The sequence below is a fragment of the Schistocerca serialis genome, chromosome 6, assembly GCF_023864345.2.
Source record: "Schistocerca serialis cubense isolate TAMUIC-IGC-003099 chromosome 6, iqSchSeri2.2, whole genome shotgun sequence".
NCBI lineage: Eukaryota > Metazoa > Arthropoda > Insecta > Orthoptera > Acrididae > Schistocerca > Schistocerca serialis.
The window spans coordinates 63,747,738-63,766,830 of record NC_064643.1 but is presented as its reverse complement, the minus strand read 5'-3'; the positions used below and the strand labels follow the sequence as shown (position 1 = coordinate 63,766,830).

Genomic DNA, 19,093 nt, shown 5'->3' with positions numbered 1-19,093 from the left:
TCTGAGTGTATTGTTGAGAGTTAGAGTGAAAAGTATTCTTGCTCATAATGCTTGCACAGTGTTGACAATTTTAAAATCAACAGAAGTTTAATTCTGTCTATGTGTAATCCAAGTTGCTTGTACATAGATGACAAAAGAAGCAACTAAGTGAAACTGAAAAACAACAAGGACAAAAATTATCCAGAAAAGGAATGAAATCTAAAATTAATGTGTTACAATCCCTGAAAACAAAAGTGTCAGCTGAAGCACCTAAAATTATGTCAGAAATTGATGTTTGAGAAAGTATACATTGGTAAGTGTGCTACAGAATGGTCGGTCAAAGTCAAACATGCAGGGAAGCTAATGCAGATGGGCAGGGTGTATGTTGTACCTGTTACACACACTTTATCACTTGTCTCAACAGGCTTGGTGGGATGAAAAATCAGCTTTCCTGACAAACATTCAAACTGTCACATCACCAAGTAATCATTGATGAGTCGCCACAGTTTATTCAAATATAGCTAATACACAGTTGTGTAACTTCATATTGCATAGTGTAGGTGTAATGACAATTTGCTGCAAAAGGAATTTTTTTTGTAAACAAATCAATGTAAGATTATGAATACCTTAACAAAATTCAATGAGAAACTTCAAGTTTTCTTTCAAGATTAACTGTAACATTCTACCATCATTAATCCATGAGATGTGACTGTGGATTTTAATCTCTCTGTTCTGTGTCACTACTTTCATGTACTGGCCATTTAACCCTTCAGTTGACCCTAATATGTCTGGCTTAAACAAACAGACAGTGTTGCATAAATGCAGCCATGTGACATTTTGATGTGCACTATCCTTCAGATGATCACTCCACTTGGTCAGTCATGCTGTATGTGGTGTACATCTTGACATGGTTCATATCGGACATTATATAATTTTAAAACAAACAATTTGTTCTTTCCAGTGTAGTATGTATGCCTAAACCCATACAGTAAATATAATACATGACAACATTGAATTTGAAAATTCAAATTTGGTGGCCACCCTGATGTTTGTACAAAGAATAAATTACTTTTCTGCAAATAGATTCTGAAATTATGTAAAGCCTCAGTTTCATTATAATAGGTAGCGGCCAAAAGCAAGGAAATGTCTGGCCATAGTGAGGTTTAACATGGCAAAAATTAGGGAAATGTGCCATTTCATTTTCAATATTTTCGTTTGCTTTTGTTATATAATTTAGAACACTCGCTCCCCACAGAATTTGAAACTATAGAATTACTGAAGTAATCTGTAAACTAATTTGTATTGCAATTGTCCTTAATCGGGCCGTCAGTGGTGCCTCGACCCTACTTATGTTAACCTACCATGGAACATGCCATATCCCAGTCAGTTTGCTGCACTAATTGTAACACTTACAGAACAAAAGCCACTAAATATTACATGCAGTACATGTGTGTGACGCTACAGTTAGGGAACGGGACAACTTTGCTTTACACCCTTTACGTGTAAAATCTTAACCACTTTCACTAGGCCCAAATATAATGAGAATTAAAACATGTCTAAAGTGCGAAAATTACAGAACAAACCAGAGTCGAACACCTTAATCTCGAAGTCCATTCTCTGTTGTGTACAAAATTGTTTCTTGTGATACGTGCTGACACTGCATACAACATAATGAGTTAAGTTTGTCACAGGAATAACTTTATTACCAATCTAGAGGGATATCGAAAAAGTTGCAGAAGTGGATGGCTTTGAATAAATCCACATGAAACTAAACTGAAACGTTCAAAGGAATTTTACATTGCAATGTTACAAATTATTTTTCTACCAGCTTTATGTGATTTTTTCGCGGCATATACACTGCCATTTTTTTGTTATAAGATAAATGATCATTTGATAACAAAATAAACACATAATTGTAGCAAGCAACAAAGTTCGTCAAGACAGATATTCATTAAACTAAGTGCTACAAGTTACAAAAATATCAGTGGATCTAAACAATACGTGAATGTTCCAGCACACGCATATTAACAGAAGAATGTTGAAGATTAGGTGGGTGGAACACGTAACTAATGAGGAGGTATTGAATAGGATTGGGGAGAAGTTTGTGGCACAACTTGACTAGAAGAAGGGATCGGTTGGTAGGGCATGTCCTGAGGCATCAAGGGATCACAAATTTAGCATTGGAGGGTAAAAATCGTAGAGGGAGACCAAGAGAAAGGGAGACCAAGAGATGAATACGCTAAGCAGATTCAGAAGGATGTAGGTTGCAGTAGGTACTGGGAGATGAAGGAGCTTGCACAGGATAGATTAGCGTGGAGAGCTGCATCAAACCAATCTCAGGACTGAAGACCACAACAACATTGATAATATGAACCACGTTATGTTTACCTCCCTTTTTCACAAAAATAACAGCAGTGACAAAATACACCATTGCACTTCTTATAAAAAGTAACGAAACATTTCACTAGTATAGTTGAAAAATCGTCAAAAAGCTGTTGCCAAACAGGTATTTTGTCTTCCTCTCCTAAGTAATCGTACCACTAAAAGACTGTCAGTGCAAGGAAAACAGGTATTTACTGATGATGCGTAATTTTGTTGCTGGTAAAAAGAGTTGTCAACACGTTTCACTTGGCCGCATGTAAAAACGGTAACTATCGTACTAACATAAGGAATTTCGCAGTAACTATGTTAACTGTCCATCTACATGTGAAAAGGCAACATGACAAGACTATTTATTGTTAAAATTAATGCCAAATTTCAGCTATAAATGAGAAAACGAATAACTATCTCAAAAGATTGGCGCGTAAGCAGTCCATGTTATTGAAGATGACATGTAAACACCAAAGATAAAGTTGTTCACGCCAGGTTCATCCGCGCGCTCGCACCTTTTGTACCCTGGCCTTCAGGGTGACTAGTGGTGAAGTTTTTGTCTTTGGACATTTACTTCGAATTGGGAATGTGTGGTTGTTGTGTTGTGTCTTTACTTTTGCGGTATGTCTTGTGTGTTTATGTGCGTTTTTGCTACTTAAACTTGTACTGCCTGATCTGTGGCGGTTTTTGGGTGATGATGTTGGCGAGTTGATGGGGGCTGAGAGAGGGTGATGTGATGGTGGGCGAGTGAGTGTTCAGTCAAAGAATATTGACCTGGGAGTTTTGTGACGCTTGATGGTGGGGTCATATTGACCCAGTGAATTGATGAGGGGGTTTGTTGACCTGCTGGCTGTTTCGTAGAACGCTTTAGCCAGGTCAGCAAAACGTTGTTGTAGTCGAATTACGTCCGCAGACGCGTGTAGGTCGTCTGTGGGGAATCGGGAGGGGAGGTGTAAGGCTCGTTTGAGGGCCCTATTTTGAACCCTTTGGAGTTTGAGTACGTGCGTCTTGGCCGCATAGCCCCATACTGGGCACGCGTATTCCATTATGGGGCGTATGAGGGTGCAGTAGACGCGTACTCCTAGGTCTGCTGTTAGCGCGCTACTGGTATTGAGGACTGGGTATAGTACGCTCAAGCGAGCGCTGGCTCGGCGGCGCAGGTCGTCGATGTGCGCCTGCCATGTCAGCCTCTTATCTAGGGTCACCCCTAGATACTTTACGGTGTTTCGCCAAGGCAGTTCTTGGCCGTTTAATCTTAGATTTAAGGGTGGTCGCCTGCGTGGTCCTCGCGGTCCTAATCGGCGCGTAATCACAATTGCCTGGGTTTTCCCGCTGTTAATTGTGATTCGCCACCTTTTGGACCATTCCTCTGTGGCGTTGAGAACTCTTTGGAGGCGTCTTGTGACCAGATCCCTGTTTGGGTTGCGGGTGAAAAATGCTGTATCATCTGCATATTGTGCAGTGCGCACCAGGGGTGAGGTGGGTGTGTCTGCCGTGTACAGGCTGTACAGGACAGGCCCTAGCACCGATCCCTGGGGCACCCCTGCACGTATGCGTCTTTTTGTTGACAGGGAGTTGTCAACCCTGACGGAAAATGTCCTATTCGAGAGATAGCTTTTCAGTAGCTTTACTATCGTCCCGGGGAAGCCTTGTGTGTATAGTTTGTACAATAACCCATTGTGCCATACGGAATCGAAGGCCTTGGCTACATCAAGTAGCACTATCCCACAGTAGCTTCTGCGGTTGAAGGCCTCGGTGGCTGCTTCAACAACTCTCATGATCTGTTGGGGGGCGGAGTGTTTCTGCCTGAATCCAAACTGGAAATCAGGCAGAACTTGCTCTCTGGAGATGTGTTGCTCAATAGGTGTGACTAGGAGGCGCTCGTAGATTTTACTGAGAGTGGGCAGAAGACTAATCGGTCTGTAGTGCTGTGGGAATAATGGGTCCTTACCGGGTTTAGCTATCGCGACCACCTCCGCGTGTTTCCAGCACGCTGGAAACTCGCGGGATCGAGTAATCTCGTTGAAGACGTTCGCGATGTGTGTGATTGCCAGTGGCGGGAGGTTCTTAACTAACTGGTTTGTGAGCCGGTCGTGGCCTGGGGCCTTTTTGTTGGGCAGGGACCTAATGACTTTTGCCACGTCTTCTGGGGCGAAAAGTGGAGTGTGTTCATTCTCGTCGTCTTCAGCTGCAAGGAATACTGCAAGCTGCTGACGGACTATGATTTCGTGGTCTACGTCCTGCGCCTCTGCTGGTTGAAACTGTTGTTCGAACGAGTCGGCGAGCGCGTTGGCCTTGTCGACAGGGCTGAAGACAAGGCTTCCACGCTCGCCGTGCAGAGGTGGCATACGCGCGCGTGTACGTGTGAATTGCTTGGTAGCTTGCCATAGGCTGTTGTCGTCTACTTTGAGGGCTGATAGGCGGGCAGACCATTGCTGGTTGCGGTGCTCATTGAGTGCTACTTTCAACTCTCTCTGTAGACGGTTGAGCAGCCTCCTAGTTGCCGGATTTCTTGTTATTTTCCATTCTTTTGCGACCCTATTTTTGTGCCTAATTTGCGCAAGCAGGTGCTCCGGGAGTTGTATTTGAGGAGGAGGGCCTTCCCGCTGCCGGGGTGTGGCCTCCTCAGCAGCCTGCAGGATCGTGTTGGTGAGGTCTTTAAGCGCCTGTTCTGCAGTATCTGCAGTTGGAGGCGGGGCGCGAGCTATTTCAGAAGCGACATTTACCTGAAAGTGCTCCCAGTTCGTGTGCTTATACGACACCCGGTGTTGTGGGAGAGCTACCCTTTCTCCCACGTCGACCTCGATTATAACTGGGTTGTGATTGGAGGACATTCTATTTATTGTTCTCGCAGTCACGAAGCCTGTTATTCTCCTTGTGAGAGCTATGTCAAGGACGTCTGGCCGGCCTCCGTTTTTAGGGAAGTGTGTCGGCTCTTCTGGGCCCCAGACGTCGAACTGGTGGTCTCGCGCGAGTCGCTGCAGTTGACGACCGGCTCTGGTCGTGAGTCTAGAATGCCAGTCTGCGTGTTTTGCATTGAGGTCTCCTCCTATTAGGAGCTTGCCTCTGATTTGTGCTAGTGCGGGAATGTCGTCCTCATCTAAGGTTGGGGTCGGTTGGCGGTAAGCTGCAACGACTGTGAGGGGGCCTGTAACTGTGGCTATTTCCACGGCTACCGTTTCTAACGAGCGGGTAGCTGGGGGGAATATCTGGTGATGGGGGATCCCTCTCTTTACGTATATGGCCACCCCGCCTCCTGCGGTTGGCCTGTCTCGTCTGTAACTGTTATAGTTTGGGACTGCCGCTTTTACTCCCGGTTTTAGGTGTGTTTCTGACATCATGCAAACGTCGATATTAAGCTCCTTCATGAGCTCTCGGAACTCCATGACTTGGTTGAAGATGCCGTCTGCGTTAAAGACGCACATTTTCAGACCTTGGATATGGGGGCGTCTATCCATGTTTGGCTGTTGTTGTTGCTTGGGAAGTCGCTGAGGGATGCGACTGCTTAACTGCTGCTTGTAGGGCGGCGAGGATCTGTGCATTTTGCTGCTGAATCTCCCGCATCATCTGCGCGAGAAGATTCAGAGTTTGGGACATGACTCCCAGCACAGGATCGTCTGTGGAGGGCGAGGGCGCAGCTTCGCTCAGACTTTGAGTGACAGGATGTCTGCCAGCGGTCTGACGGTCCGCGCCCTCTGCCCGCCGCAGACTGGTCTTTGGGGCAGGGGTTAGGACTTCCCTAGGGCATTCTCCGTCGTCAGGGATCTGGTCAAGGAGAGGAGTGTCCTGGGTTGTTTCCGGGGAGCGTCGGCCGCAAGATTCCGGTCCCATCTCGGCCGGCAGAGGGGCGCTACTGCGCGCCTCAGTGTCGGCCGCGATGTTTGCGAACGTCGCGGCGGCCGTCACCTCACGCGATTTGCCTCTGTAGGGCGGCCTATCTCGTCTTGTGATTTCAGGTCGGTTTGGGGGTTTAGCTTGGGGTTTGTTTGGGGGTGCATTCGAGCCTCGATAGCGTTGGGCGTAGTTCTTATGAACCCTGCATCCCAGGTAGCTGGCGGTGTGCCCTTCGCCGCATAGCGCACACTTTATTCTTGGGTCTTCTATTTTAATTTGACAGGTCCTGGAGTCGTGTCCCTCCGCACACTTCCTGCATCGTACAGGCATGTCGCAGTGTGAGGCCACGTGTCCCAGTCCCTGGCACCTAAAGCATTGTTGAGACCGATTTTCTTTTTTAGCAACTCGGTGGTTATGGGTATCTGCAGGACACTCCTCATAGGCTTTTTGTTTATCGGTATGTCTGGCATTACGGCGAGGTAGAGGGGCCACTTGTTATTTGAACCGGGTGGTTTCATTTGTGTGACTGTCTTAACATCGAAATTTTGGCGGATCAGGTCTTCCTTTATCGCTGAGGGCGATAGTTTGCGCGGTAGGTCGCGGATAACTATATTTAGGTTCCTGATCCTTTCGGTCGGGAAAGTGTAGTGCGGTATTTTCTTATCTCTCAGGAGTTGTTTTACCGCCATGTATTCATCCATGGAGTGGAGGGTGAGCTTTATTTTATCGCCCCCTGCCGGTTTGGCTTTGAATCTATCACCTACTGAGCTCTTCACTAGATCATAGAGCTCCTTGTAATCCTTGTCAAATTCAGCGACGATTGGGGGGAGGTATGCTCGTTTCTGCGAGCCCACTGGTTGTTGGGGTGGCGCTTCATTGGTCGTGGGTTCGTCGTCTATGGCGGAAAAACGGTTAGATGTTGGTGCAGCCTCCGTGGCCGGCGGGGGTGTGGGTTGGCGGATGGTTTTTCTGGCTAGTTGGAAGCCGTCACCTTCACCGCTAGTAGCGGTTTCCCCGATCTCGTTTTCCTGCTCCTGCCTGGACTCATCGATAACCAGAGGGCTATCTGATTCGGAATCGTGTTCCTTTTGTTTGTTCTCAGCTTCCGGAGATTGGCTGGAAGCTTTGAGTCGCTTTACGAGGTTTTTACGCCTGCCTCGGTTCTTTTTCTGGGTCCTGGAAAGTTTAACTTTAGGGGACGGTGGGAGGGTGGATTTGAGGTTGGGAGTGGTTTTGCGGGTAGGTTTGGGTTGGGCTTTGGAAGAGGGTTTCGGGAGAATTTTTACTGGGAGACGATTCCCTTTTTCACGCCTGCGGGACGCAAGATAAGGGAGGAGGTTATTCTGTGCGTTTTCTAGTAGTAGTCTGTCAACGTCTGGATTTGGGGAATTAGTGGCGCTGCTCATACTGACAATGAAAGACGTAGTGCTGGTTTGTTGTTTGACGGCGTTAGGCGCCCTATTGATCTCGTTGGGGGCGGAAGTGGAAGCAAAGTCGAGGGCTGCCTTGGGTATGCCAGACGCCGCCTTCGTTGCCGACACCGTTAGGTTTCCGGCGGCTGTGCTTGGCCCTAACAAACTGGGAGGCGCGGGACACTGGCCAGTGACCAGGCCCTGACCTGCAGAGTCCCTAACACTCGGGGGAGCAGAGCATGGCTCTGCGGCAGCAGAAGTACCCGAACCGGCCGGAAAAGCGGCCCGCGACATCGAGGAGACGACATCGACGCCGCCAGCAGCGAGCTGCTGGGACCCCGAATCGTCACCGCAGATTGAAACCGCACACGACAATTTGCTCATCGTGCAGCCTGACCGTGCTGCGCTTCGACGTGTGCACCCGTCAACGCTTTAATAAAAGCGAAGCCGAAGAAGCACCTGGATTGTCACCCGTGCAAGCGGGGGCCTATGGCTTACAGTAAGCGAGTAAGAGGAGCAAGCTCAACCCTTGACTGCCACTCAGCGAGCCAGGTTCATCCAAAGCGAAGCAATCCTATTGGCTCTAGCCACCTTGAAATTCTATTGGTTGGTCTCGTTTCGAGCCGAGCTGTCCCCAACGGCAAGTCATCTGCGCCGATGTCTGCGCAGACAGATCGTTGCGTTGGACCGGGCTTAAGATCAGTACACGTATTGGCACTTAATTGCAACGATTTGTAGCCGCAGCAGAGACCGGCTCCAAGGGGGGAAATGAGCCAAAAACATAATTAGTATTATTATCATTAAATCTCTGTATCGATGTACTACAGTCAAAAAAGAGGGATATATGTTTTAAAATAGTTGGAATAAAGGGATCGACTTCTTTGATATATCGACTATATTCGATTTCAGTTCGATATTTAATTCCAACTTCATTGTTTACAAGCAAATTTTTGCGTGTATGTATGAGAATTTGGCGCGAGAAGTGGTCTAGTTGGTTTGTTATGAGTGTCAGTTAGTGTTCATGGAAAACGCAAATTACGAAAAGAGCCCTAAAGATTATATGGGTGAACAGTCTGCAGAGGATGATTTGGCCGCCGTTACTGCGAGGACGTTAAATGACATTTTAATGGAAGATCCATTAATGTGCGATTTGCCCAAGAATGTGACTTTGGAAGAGGTTAATTCGCAAATTGCGCTACAACAAGGACAGTCAATTACAGTGTTTATCGACAGGCATAATGAAACTACGGTACCAGTTGTGGTTAGTAATAACATGTCATTGCTATTGGAAGTGTTTGGATGGCGCGTTTTTCCTGTTCTGTAGCAAAGTTGTCATTTCGGATGATAAGACAGTTGCGCACTTTTGTAGCAGTATTTTTCTTTAATAGCGGATTCATGTTACGTTGCATGGATTCATTCAGATGTTTAAACGCGTCATTTCGGTCATTGTGCTGAAAGTACATGGTGACCATAAATTTAAGAAATTGCATGTGACAAAATAACGTAGTTGTTTGAGACACGTAGTTTTTTTTTTAAGGGTGATGCTATACAATAGCTTACCTCATACCCCCAGAACAGGAAACAAATTGCAACTCATTTCAGATGCAGTCCTAAGTGTTCCTTCCCTACACATTTACGAAATTCTTATTTTATTACACAGCAGAAAAAAATTACCTGAGGAGAATGATTTCAGCCACATCACATGACAAGAGAATTAACGAGAATTCACAGACGCCAGTGAATTATATACGCAAAACATGTTAGGATGAAGATACATAATAAATTAATGGGCAGAAATGTTCGTAATATGAAACAAAATCATCGAAAAAATTAATGCTGCAGAAGATTGTTAGAGGAATGCTACTATTTAGTTGAATCCACTTAGGGTGAACAGATAATTCGACCAGGTGTGACGTTGTATTAGAGATTTTTATAACGTGAAGAATTATTAGGACTGAGATATTAGAATTACTTGGTCTCTGTTTTCGATTTTTTACCGCACAATTTGTCTCGTGTCTCTGAATCAAATGATTTGTTGTACAGGGTGATTCCATGATGATGCAGGTGTTAAGGAATTATGGAGAAGGGTAAATGTATCAGAGGCAAGGGACTCGAGTCCAGAACTAAAAGTTATTGTAATATTATTCTGATACCATTGACAAAGGACCTCGTCTGCTGCAAGCCCTTTGCTTTAAATATCTTGGGATGAGGTAATATGGATGAAAAACGAGAAAATGTCGTCTAGTGAGCATAGCCCGAAAGTGCATATCTTAAGAGCTACAAGCACTTGTTCAGTCGGAGAGGTTTTGTTTCACTGTAGCAGAGGTGAACAGTTCCTCATAGCTTTTAAGATACTCATTTTAGGGGTCTTATTTACTGGACTTTTCTGTTTTGGTCCATAATACTTCCTGCCAAAATATAGAAACCAAAGAGCATGCAGGAGAAGAGGTTAAGTGTCTTCTACCTCAAACTGATACATTTACACTTTTTAATCACTCCTGAATGTTTGTAACATCATGATATCTCCGTCTGTATGTTATGAGACTAGTAAACCACAATTCATGCCAAGTCTTAAGGACAGTTTCCAGCTGGCATCCAGTTTTTCTCGATGTAGCCTATACTCTAGGAATTCAATGGCAACGCCTTGAAATGCATTGTGAATGCTTGTCTTCAATTTCTATTTGTCCATGACCCTGTTTTGGTAAATCCTTTACAAAACCCCATAGGAACAAGTCCATCTGGAAACTTTTCATCCAGAAATTAATAGAAATTTGGGGACCAGTGCTGTGATGCCCCAGGTTACATGTGTTCCAGTTGTGACACAGCATACTGTTGTGACATATCCAGGTAAACATTACTGTTGACGGGAGACTTGCTGAAAAAGAATGGACAAATGATGCAATTGTGTGCCCGTCTGCCCCACACATTGAACTTTGAATTGTCTTTCCATTTCATGACTAACATAAGCTCACAGATCCCCATATATTATGATGGTACAGTTTGCAAAGTTGACTTATTGGAGAGAAAAATCATTCCCAAAGGGTCTCGTTTGTGTCAGTCTTGGCTAGTACATCTATTACAAGTAGTTTGTGCTGATGTTTGTCACTCAGATTTAGTGCCTGAAGCATCTGCATCTTGTAGGCATAAGCCTCTAAGCTCCATATGCATTGATTTTATTGGGTTCTTTGTAGGTGTCTACTGTACTTTGTTCATGATGACATCTCATTTATCGAAAAACTACCTTTTTCCATAAATGATTTGTGCCAAGCCTGAGGGGTTGGTCGAGATGGTGGTTCCCTTCCATATTGTCTAAAAATTTCATTGTCCTAGGACATCAGACTTCGTCTCTGTGAGCCAGACTACACACTGAGCTTTCTCCCATAGTGTCCACGTTTTTCTTTGTTTGCCATTCTTATTTTTCCCCTCATGGTTCTTAAACATACTTAATATCACCTGTATTTCCCTATACATTATAACTATTTTTTTGGGAATGTTGAACATTTTGCACCATTTTATGCTGTTGAATGATTATCCTGGTTCAACAAATCCTACGAGTTTGATTTTTCTGAAGTCTTGATTCCACTGCCAACAAAAATGTCAGAACTAACTCTAGGGTACCATTACCTTTGCTAAACTCAAACTGATCCTTATGGAACAGCTCCCTGATTTTAGTTTTCCTTTCTGTGTATTATTCTTGTCTACAACTTGGATGCATGAGATGTTAAGCTCATTGAGTGTTAGTTTTCACACTTATCTTCCTGTGGTATTTTTAGGATTGCAGGGGCAGTATTTTCCCAAAAGCCTGGTGGTATGTCTCCAAACTCATAGATTTTATGCACTAACTTGAAAGCTATTTTGTTGCCACTTTACCCAATGATTTTAGAAATTCAGAAGAATCTTGTCCATCCATTCTGCCTTGTTTAATCACAAGCCTTCTAAAGCTCTGTTAAAATGTGACTGTTATACTAGATCCTCTGTTTTTCATATCGGCTCCAACCTTTTCCTTTGTTACATCATCAGAAGAGTTGTCTCCCTCCAAGACGCCTTCAGTGTACTCTTTTCCCCTATCAGTGGAATTCCCATTGATTCTTAATCTTGATGACCTCCCTTTTTAATTTCACCAATGGTTGTTTTGAAGCGTCGCTTTAAATTCTCAAGCTTCCAAAAGTTATTTCTGATAGTGGAGTGCTGCTCATTGGGGTCAACAGAAGCGGTGTGTGTGTGTGTGTGTGTGTGTGTGTGTGTGTGTCCACTCTACTTTGCAGTGCCAAAATTAGTTGGTGATAAGTAATTTTGTTGTCTATTTTTCTTGAGTTGTAATGTTTTGTGTATTTATTGTGTATTGAATGTGTTTTAATTTATGTAGGGATGTTTTACTTTTTGATGTGTTGTGGTTTTATTTTTGTTTTTCGTAGTTGTAGGTGCTGAATTTTTTGTATCAATAGTTACGGTTGACCTATATAGGTCAAGGGAAATGACAGATTCCAATTTTTGTAGTTTTACATGTAGGTATTGGTGTTTTGGTATCGTCAGCTGTGGTCAGGGGAAATGTCTCATTCCAATTTTCGTAGTTTTTGCTGTATGTGTTACTTTTTTAGCTTCGTCAGTTGCGGTTGACCTATATAGGTCAAGGGAAGTGTGTGATTCCTGTAGATTTTTGTTATTATTGTTTTTTGTTCGTCATTTTGTGTGTTTTTGGATTGTGGTGTGTTTTTTTACTGTTATATTTAGCTTGTCCCAAAACCCCGATTTCCTGCAGTTGTCCCATTAGTTATCTTATTTATACGTACTTTCATGTTTGCATTGTGTATGTAGTGACACCATAGGCGCCATATTGGAGACACTTTGAGTAGCCGTTTCCGCCATATAGATGACGTCATGGTTTATGGTGGAATCGGACACTTGCATAATCCCGCTCATTGATCCAACCCCTAAACTGGAGAACCAGGATTTTATATCAGGGTTTACTCTCTTAGGAGGGTTGACTTCTCTCCATGTAAAGAGACCTGCTTTCTGTAGATAAGGCACATTTTCTATGGTAGTTCTCCTGTAGTCTGTGCAGTTTGGTTGGCCTTGCTGGTAGTTGCCTGCCTGCTGGCGTAGCCCTCGAACATTTCCTTCAACAGTAAGAAATGAGTTGTTAGGTTAATTGTTGAATTTGGCATATGCTGGTGGTTGTGGCTATACACATACGTATTCTAAAGGCTCTTCTGTTGTTTGCTGCTTGGTTTAGTTCCTTCTAATAGTCACATCTTATCCTCTTCTCAGTGGGTTCCAAATGCTTCACCCTAGGCCATCCTGTTCCTTTCTTTCCCGACACTTTTCCTCCAAGAATATTAGTGGTGAAGGTGTGTCTAATGATGTGTCCAATAAATTTAATTTTTCTCTTTTCCATTTCCTGAAATAATCTTATCTCTAAGTTGATTTCCCTCAAGACTTCCAGATTTTTTTTACATACAGCTCTTTCTTGTCATTTTCTGCCATATCCACATCTCAGCAGCTTCAAGTCAATTCCTTGATTCCACCCATCTACTTTGACCCTTGGCATCATCAGTATGGCAGAAATGGCTAGTTTCAGTATATACGATATGGCAACAATGACGTCCCACACCAACAGAAATGACAGGGTAACATCTTACTCCAAAAATAAGATGAAACAGGACAACTGCGTAAAATTGTTGGCTTACGGTGGGGACAAGCTAGATATACGTTAAAAAACTACACCATTCTAAAATAAATAATATCAAAAAAATTTAAATTACAACATTCTGCTACACCAAAAAAACCACAGGAATCGGACATTTCCCTGACCGATATAGCCCAACTGCAACTATCAATGCCAATAAACCACACCTACAGTCCTGAAAGTGTTTTCGGATGCTTCCCATGACCTATGTAGCTCAACCGCAGCTGTTGATATCAAAAAACCAACTACAACTCCGAAAAGTGGAACCGAAACCCCAGAAACTGAGAAACCCAAATACCAAAGCTCTAAACCACATTAACACAGTGACAACCAAAACTCAAATGAACCCAATACCACATGTTAAACTCTGCGTGTCCGCATCCACCACCAGAGGGCACCATGAAATACAACAACATGACATCTACAAAAAAACACAATCAACTCAAAAATATCGCGCCATAGTGATGTCACCCACCATGGCTTCATTACTTCATGGGTCAAAGCAGATGGGTGGAATCGGGCATTTCCATTCACCCCAAATTTCACTTCCAGAGAGCAGCTACACCATACAATTTTGCAAGTAATTTTCTAACATCTATATTCATATGTTTGGTTGTTAATGTTTTTCTTTGTCATAAATGCCTTCTTTCCCAGTGCCATTCTTCTCTATTGTCTGTGGTTATACTACCACATAACAAAATTGTTCCACACACTTAGTTCTGACATCATCAATTTTTATATTGTTTTCAATTTCTCCCACTCTTCTTCTTACAATCATTACTTTTGTTTTACATTTGTTCATTTATAAGTTCCATAGTTGAAGAGTGTTGATAGGACTTGCAACATTCTGTTCATTTGTTTGTCATGTCCTTCATGATCTAAATAGCTTCCTCAATGAACATCTTAAATGAATATAGACATAGTATAGGGGCATGCTTGTGTAATTACTTTTCTAAATGGCCTATTCCTCTGCATTACTGAGGTGCATTTTTGTGCGTTGGTTCTGATTCAATTTATTAATCATTCTTCTGTCACTCCAGAAGAGTCCTATTTTCTTTGTAACTCTAAAGAGTAGCATCCAATTCACAGTGTCAAAAGCTTTTTTGAAGTCAGTGCTCATACCCATGGATATTAAATGCTGAGCTCAAAAGACAGTTGTTAGGTGTATTGTTTATGAAGGAGCATCAAAGTGTAAAAAATTGAGAAAAGGACTAATGATCAAAATGAGGACAGATAACACAGAGAGACTTGAAAGAAAACTCATTAAACTGGTATGGACATTTGTTGAAGCTGATGCTGAAGAAATCTTTCTTGTTCAGACCATGTCAACAGAATAATGGTCTGCACAAGGAGGATGCTTTGAACAGAGAAGCTTGGCAGAAGGTAACAGGAATACAGCAAAAGTTGTTGTTAATTAATCTGTTGAGTTCCATAACTCACTTGCCACTGAAAGAGCCACCTGGGTGAGTCAGACTGTCCATTACAATCTGCTCCCTTTTGGGAAACATTGTAACTGTGTGTGTGGAAGTGGACTTCCCAGGTCCTTCGTGCACGCAGGTAAGCTGTTCGGCTGTTGTAAGCGGCTAGCAGGTAGCCCGGAGACTCTGAAGTGAGCAGACGAATGTCCCATCCAGCCCAGAGCCACAGCTCGTGGGCACTTGGTGCACTTGTTAGATATTGCTGAATAGCACCTGTAAGGTAATATGGAATAAAGTGTTTATATTAGCAAAGAGATTGTCTTTGATCTAATTATTGTGAGTGGGATCAAGGGGAGGACAGTGAGTCCTCTTGCACTAAACACTCAAAACTTAGTACATTCAGGACCAGAGGCCTGCAAGTGAATTGCTTACATTTTTTGGTCCTGTGGGCCGGATACTGTCAGCACATGGAATAGTTATGTTCATCCATGTGCTTGTACCAGTATTTGTGAATGCATGAAATACTGCGAGAAGCTAACTGTGTGTGTTGCACACATTCCAGTTTCTTCAGTAAGTGCTACCCAGTGTTCCAAGGCCTGTTTGTAACACTGATAACAAAAGCCTTAGCACAAGTGACCGGAGACATTTTTTGCTGATGTCTGATGTCTTTTGAGCTCTACACGCGAGAAGTAAAGACACAGACAGTGCCATTATCAGCTGTGACGTCACCTCTTGCTCTTGCCGAAACTTTGGGCTATCAGAGACTGCAGCTCCTGACAAGCCAGCACTCATGATGCTGCTGCTGTTCCAGTTCATACTGTCCTGTGCTGCTGCTACAACCTGGTAAGTGCAACAGTTGGCTTCCTGTTACCATCTGCCCATTCCTGAAATAGATTCCATTGAGAAAACAAAATTAGTCAGAGAGGGGTTGCAAAGGCCACTCTAGCACACGTACATTTTTGCAGAATGCAGATAGTGCTAATGTTGAAATACTAGAGGCAAAATTAAGCAGACTGATTTTGAGTCATGTCAAGGTCAGTTGGAAATTGAAGATGAATCTGTTGATCACAGCAAGGATAGGGGAGAATTTGAGGATTCATGGACTTGACTGAATCGATTGTCAGGGGTTTAATCAAGGGACATGCTATGCTACAGCCTATGGAATTGATTCTGACAAGCAGTGCCAGTACTTTAAAAATACCTGTCATTAATTTGCCAAATTCTGAAGGGGAGTACCCTAAGTGGTCATCTTACAGAGATGCCTTTTTAAGTCTCGTTATGAACAGTAATTCAACTGATGACATACAGAGATTTCATTACCTAAACTCCTCATTACGAGGTGAAGCAAGGAACTTTTCGCAACATGTACCTACAACATCAGGAAATCTATGAATTGCTTCGGGAATTATCATGCAGAGGTATGATAATCGAAACATAATTGCAGCCAGGCATGTAAAGGCTTTGTTAGCTCTGCCTACAGTCAGCCACAGCATGGCAACCGATTATAGGCAATTAATTAATCCTGTGTGTAGCTATTTGAAGGCCTTAGAAGCTCTTAAACCTGACATTCCACTTCAGGGAGTGATTCTCTTTGAAGCAATTTTGGCTGTTTTATGCCACTCACAGGCTGGCATGAGTGGGACGTAAAAATTTCTGGGTTCACGTTCACCACCTTAAATCAACTAATAGATATTTTTGGAAATAAAATGTCAGGCTCTTGATTGATCAGATTCAGGGACATCACCTCAAGGGAACCACAAGGAAATGCCAGTAACTCATATCAAACTAAGCATGTGAGGAAGGTTCATCTGGCGAATGATAATGAGTTCAGCAAGTCTGCCACAGTAGATGTAATTCTTGCCGTTTTCTTCGATGCTGTTTTGAGGGAAAGACTAGAGAAACCAAATCATATAACACTGATTGAAACTAAATTCTGGTAGATTTTGTCTGCTAAGATTCCTTCAGCTTCATGCAACATGCCTCATTGTATAGTGACCTCATGCTTTGATAGAGGCGACACTTTCGATGCCAAACTACAAAAGGTTTTGGGAGCTAGAGGAACTGTCTACCAAAACGATGAGTAAGCAGGATAAAATATGTGAGGCTCACTTTCAGCACCCCACAACTCGAGATGAAGATGGGAGATATGTGATACGACTGCCAATAAAACCTGACTGTAAACCCTTAGGTGAATCACAAGAACAGGCCTCTTGGAGGCTAGAGCATCTTGAGAGGAAATTTATGAGGCAGCCGAACTTGAGGAGGGAGTATGCTGCTTTCATGCATGAGTATATTGATGTAGGACACATGGAGGTTTCTTAATTCTCAGGATATTGTTGGTCCAAAGTTTTACCTTTGACATCATGCTGTCTTCAAGGAATGCAGCTCCACTAGTAAGTTAAGAGTAGTGATTGATGGCTCTGCTGCCACTTCTAATGGAGTGTCTCTCAATGAAATCTTGAAGGTTGCTCCCATGGTCCAGGCAGATTTATTTTCCATTATAATAAAATTTTGATCCTTTATGTGGCTCTGTCAGCTGACATAACAAAAATGTATCGCCAAGTGTCTCTCCATCCTGTGGCAGGAATCACCATCAGAACCAATGCAAGAATATATATTGTCTAGTCACTTATGGAACCACTCCTGCTGCTTTTCTTGTGACTAGATGTCACCAACATTTGGCCTTGGAAAATCAAGACAGGGTTCCAGTGGCATCGCAAACGCTGTTGTGTAGCTTTTATGTGTAAGACTTCTTAGGTGCATTAGCTACAGGAGCTGAAACTCAGGAACTTCAAACCCAGCTGACTCAACTATCTGCTTCTGGGGATTTTCCACTGAGGAAATGATATTCCAGTAGTGACAAGGTTATGGCAAAAATTCCATTGCAGGACAGACAAACTCCTTTGCCTTGTAATTTTACTGGTAAATAAACCATAAAAATGTTAGGAATATTATGGCACCCTGGCTCTGACACATTCCAGTTTCACATGCAGCTGAAGAGAGACGACAGTGCTCAAAGTTTACCAGGCATAATGGTCTGTCTACGATAGCATCAATTTTTGGCTCACTAGGGCTTTTGCGTCCAGTCTTGCAGTGCTAACCTTTGATTGGGATGAAGTTCGACTGTCCAACCTAATTGATGAATCGAATGTCCTCTACATGCAACTACTTTCCCTTAATGATATTTCAATCAGAAGGAAGATCATTCCGTGTCCTCAACACATTAAAGGGTCATTCCATGCCAAGTGGTCTAGAGGCTCCCACATGAACCTCATGGATTTTGATGAAATTTTGTATGAACATTCACACATGTTCTCAATGAACACTGGTAAAGTTTCAGTTTCAGAAATTCAATACTTTCAGAGATACAGTCACTTGTTTAAGACCATAGCACAGCTTTCTATAGTGCGTCCTTGAATTTTCAGCAACTTTGAGATGAGATATCTCTAAGTATTTGGATGAAAGAAACAAAACATAGCCATCTTATACAACTTTTAGGGCTCTTTAAAGTAAAATATTAAGAAAAGGATTTCTGAGCAGTTTTCATATAGATAATTTGAAGCAAAGTTGGGTGAAAAAATAGCTGTTTAAAAAAAATGCGAACTTTAGTTCTTTATATCTCCAAAAGTAATTGTGGGATGTACATGAAACTTTGCACACCATAACTCACCAACACAAGGTCTTAGAATATAAAATTTCATTCTCCTATTGCTTTCCATTATGTCACAAATCTAGGGTAAAGTTGACGATTTTTCAAAAAGTGCTAAAAGTGGGTATTTTTAGTCAAATTTTTCAAAAAGTGTTTTCTCCAAACTCTTCTAAACTATGGTCATGAGAAAGAGCATATTCTAAATTATCTAGAAAAGTGGATTTGGTTTTGCAATGCAAGCATATAAGGCCCTAAAAAGTAGCATCATCAAAGAGGCGCACTGGAAGTTTGAACACATTTTTCTGGCACTCAAATTATACCTGAAATCTTTTATTTTGCCTTATACATGTTTATTAATGTCTGGGAAAAGTGAAATAAGAAGTCCTGATGAATAGGACCTAGCTTAAGTCCCAATAACAAAAGAATAAAAATAGAAACAATGTTATTTCTTAATTGTCTCCTCCTACCCCCCCCCCCCCCCCCCCTCTCACTCTCTCTCTCTCTCTCTCTCTCTCTCTCTCTCTCTCTCACACACACACACACACACACACACACACACACACACACTATTATTATTAAGAATTAATGTAAGTCGTAAAATTTATTTGCATAATCATCTAATTATTAGTTGCCTGTTTAATGAACAACACCAGCTTACTGATGGAAAAGAAGTGTATAAATGAGTTGCTATGGTCCATGGTGGCTTAACCACTGCTAGTTTAATTTCACCTGAGAAAACCAGCAT

The 19,093-nt window shown here is 42.7% G+C and overlaps 1 protein-coding gene across 1 annotated transcript in view; it reads left to right on the top strand.

Annotated features, from left to right (window-relative positions):
• The first annotated feature begins 8,509 nt into the window (after window positions 1-8,509).
• LOC126484392 (U11/U12 small nuclear ribonucleoprotein 25 kDa protein-like) overlaps window positions 8,510-19,093 on the top strand; it is a 54,170-nt gene continuing 43,586 nt past the window's right edge. Inside the window, exon 1 of the mRNA XM_050107889.1 lies at window positions 8,510-8,856. Coding sequence (XP_049963846.1) covers window positions 8,617-8,856 — 240 coding nt within the window. The 5' untranslated portion in view covers window positions 8,510-8,616. The remainder of the gene's footprint in view (window positions 8,857-19,093) is intronic.